Here is a 3,364-nt window from a genome sequence, read left to right on the forward strand (position 1 = left end):
TAACTTATATGATGAATAAATCTAGTAAATAATAAAAATTAATAAATAATCAACTAATACAAATTATTTTAGATTTATATTTTAAAGATATAAAATTTTAGTTAATAGTCAAATTAATTTCTAGAAGATGGTTCGTTCTTCAAATTTATCGTTGAACGATTATCAATCAAATTAGTCATTCAAAGATTATAAATTAATTATTTTCGTCCTTTAATCACTCAATTAATAATTTTCGATAACGATTGATGACATGAAACATCAATTTATATCATACATGACAGTTTGAATATCTAATTATACACTAAATAAATATATTTATAAAAAATTATCAATTTAGTATCGTTAGGTTATATTAGAATTATGGTTTACGTAATTAAAAAAATAGACTAAATTCATAGATTTTTATAAACATATTTGTTCAGCATCCAATTAGACACGTTAGATATTATGTAAGTTAACATTTTATATCATCAAACGTTAACAGAAATCATTAATTGAGTGATGGAAAGACAAAAATAATTAATTTATAAAATTTGAAAAACTAATATAATCACTAAAATGTTTTAAGAAAAAATTCAGAGATACTAATTCCACCATTAATTTATTTTTTATTAACTAATTTTCGTCTAATTTTTTATAGTAATTCCTAAAATTCATGTGGTCGGTGCATCAATTTAGATTGATTCTTAAAGTTTTAATTGCATTATTATGGTGTTCGAAATTGTTGTTCCGACACCTTTTGGACCTATTTTTAGCAAGAGGTTGCCCCTTGTAAATTTTAAAAACATATGTGAATTTGTGGTTTTTCTTGAAATTAACAAAAAGTCAAGGGGCAAAGTTGTAACCCAATTATGATTAATTAATAATTAGCTTCCCCATATAATATAAAACTACCATCACATGAGCAACACAAAGCACTCGCAAGAGAACTCTCTCTCTCTCTCTCTCTCTCTCTCTCTCTCACAAACAAAAATGTTGAGTCCTCTCCAAATGTTCTCAAAATCATCATCAACTTCTTCTTCTTCTTCTCCTTCATCAGCTTTGAGTTCTACCAATAAGCTCAAGAACCTTATCCAAACCCTCGTACTCTCCCACATGTGCAGGCTCATACGTTCTCTCTCCAAATTCAAAGCCATAATCCTCAACATCATTAACAACAACTACGATTCAACCATTGATTTCCCTCATCACCACTATTCTAGAAAGACCAATAGGATTATTCTGGGTTCTTTCAGGCTCCACTATAATTGGTGCTCCTCAAAATCCTCTACTGCTACTCATCACGTTCTTCCAGTGCTCCCAACAAACAAATGGAACACCGTGCTCCCTTCCGAGAAGCAGCAACAACAAGAGGTTGTTGGTGAGAATTTCCATGACCTAGACCTTGCAGGGTACTTGCAGTGGCTTGAGGAGAAGCCTCATCATGGCGGGGAAGAAGATCAGAGTTCCAAAGAGATTAACGAGATTGATTTGATGGCTGAAATGTTCATTGCCAATTGCCATGAGAAGTTCAGGTTGGAAAAGCAAGAATCTGATAGAAGGTTCCAAGAAATGTTGGCTAGAGGATTGTGACAAGATTGAAGCCAATAATAATGGTGTCTTTGGATGCTAATTTTCCACTACAACCGAAGTTGGTACATACCAAAGGTCTAATGCAGTTATCTTTATACGAATTTGATAGTTGAATTATTTAACAATTCTTAACTATTAACTATATTTAAAGAAAACTGCATTGAGTTTTTAGGCATCTGATATTATTGTTGATACATAATTTGGACCGTCATTACTTGTATGTTTTTTCTTTCAAGTTTGCATTCCAAACAACTGCACTGCAACCACAATTCAGTTACTACTTGTTAATTATTATATCCACTACTACTACTGTATGTGGTGTGTGTAACTTGAGGGTTTGTTTAGGGCGTAGGTTTTTATTTTGTAGTTCAAATTAAGTTTCTTCTTTCTGTTAAAAAATTATGATACAGATACGAGTCTTAACAGCTTGTATTTAAGACAATAAATAAGTTTTATGGCTGGTAAGACTCGTGTTAGAGATATATATATGAGGTGTTAGAAGTGTATAGTACTATGTATAAATTTATTTTCTTCTCTTTAATTTGTTGTATGCATTAGAAAGATGAAGAGGCTGGAGAGGGAATTTAAGGGGTGATTCAAGAAACATCAAGCACAATATAATAATTCTTCTATGGCTATGGTGTATGTTTTTACCATGCAGCTTCAGGCAATGTTTAATTGTTTATACGGAATTACTCTCTCTCTCTCTCTCTCCACTTGATGTTTTAGACTTTTGGATCTGTGAACAATTTTACCAGATTATTAGCTGATATTTATTGTTTTCTTAAGTTCTAACATTATATATATATATATATATTTTTTATCAACTTGAATCAATGTTTAATGAGTGGTGAGTTTATTTGTTCGTTTAATTAAGTGTATCAAATATTTGTCAAATTTTTAAATAAATTTTAGATTTATAATACACTAGTACTAAATTTCTTGAATTAAAAAAATCATGAAAAACATAATAAATAAAATTTAAATTGATAAAAAATGTAAGATAATTATTATAATTTTAATAATAATATCTGCTTAATAAAGTAATATTACAAAAATAGAACGTTGTACAAATTAGTATCACTTCCCAAAATGAAAAATTGTATAAAGTAGTTCTAGTGGTTCGTACTTAAAAATTAGGCTAAATTAGGAATTATTTGCATAGATGCATATGCATATAAAATTATAAATAGAAAAAGGATGGATATGATTAAATTACGGAGAAGTTTGAGAAGCAAAAACCTTGTAACTTTGTACGGCGCCATGTCGTCTGGGATCTGAAATATCGTTCTAAATAAGTGGACAATAACTTCCTTATCCAAATATAATTAAAGCGAATTTTGGCGCTACTTGTTTTGTTTGTTTCTATATGCTAGGGTTGTGGCCAAAAAGGAACGAGAAAGTGATCTAATGATGCCAAATTAGTATGTTATAAGTTGTTAGCACTTGGTATATTTAAACATTGATTTACTAGGCTGCCCCTAGGTTTGTGTTTGGCATGTTTTGTGCCTACGTTCTACCACTAATATTTGAAAAAAAAATTTATAAATGGTCTGTTGAGAATTATTTCAAAAGATAATGAGATTTTTAATAAAAAAAATATCTTTTTTTATTTTTAATTTTTATTTTTACGAGATTAATTAATCTTTTTATTAATATTTTTTATTGTTATTAATGGAATAAGACAACATAACATGTTTAACTGTTGATTTATCCATTAAAAATTAATTAGGATTAACAAATTTTTTGTTGTAGGGAGTTTCGTTATCTTTTAAAGATAATTATTAAGGTC

The 3,364-nt window shown here is 29.0% G+C and overlaps 1 protein-coding gene across 1 annotated transcript; it reads left to right on the forward strand.

Moving 5' to 3' along the window:
* The first annotated feature begins 906 nt into the window (after positions 1–906).
* LOC112779575 (uncharacterized) lies at positions 907–2,264 on the forward strand. Its single transcript, XM_025823893.2, has one exon. It carries the CDS (start codon positions 973–975, stop codon positions 1,570–1,572), a length of 600 nt encoding a protein of 199 aa, XP_025679678.1. The 5' UTR covers positions 907–972; the 3' UTR covers positions 1,573–2,264.
* The last annotated feature ends 1,100 nt before the right edge of the window (positions 2,265–3,364 follow it).

This window comes from Arachis hypogaea, chromosome 19, assembly GCF_003086295.3.
Source record: "Arachis hypogaea cultivar Tifrunner chromosome 19, arahy.Tifrunner.gnm2.J5K5, whole genome shotgun sequence".
NCBI lineage: Eukaryota > Viridiplantae > Streptophyta > Magnoliopsida > Fabales > Fabaceae > Arachis > Arachis hypogaea.

Bases quoted from the DNA above. Each gene is read 5' to 3' on its own strand.
- LOC112779575 (XM_025823893.2), top strand. From the start codon at position 973: ATGTTGAGTCCTCTCCAAATGTTCTCAAAATCATCATCAACTTCTTCT.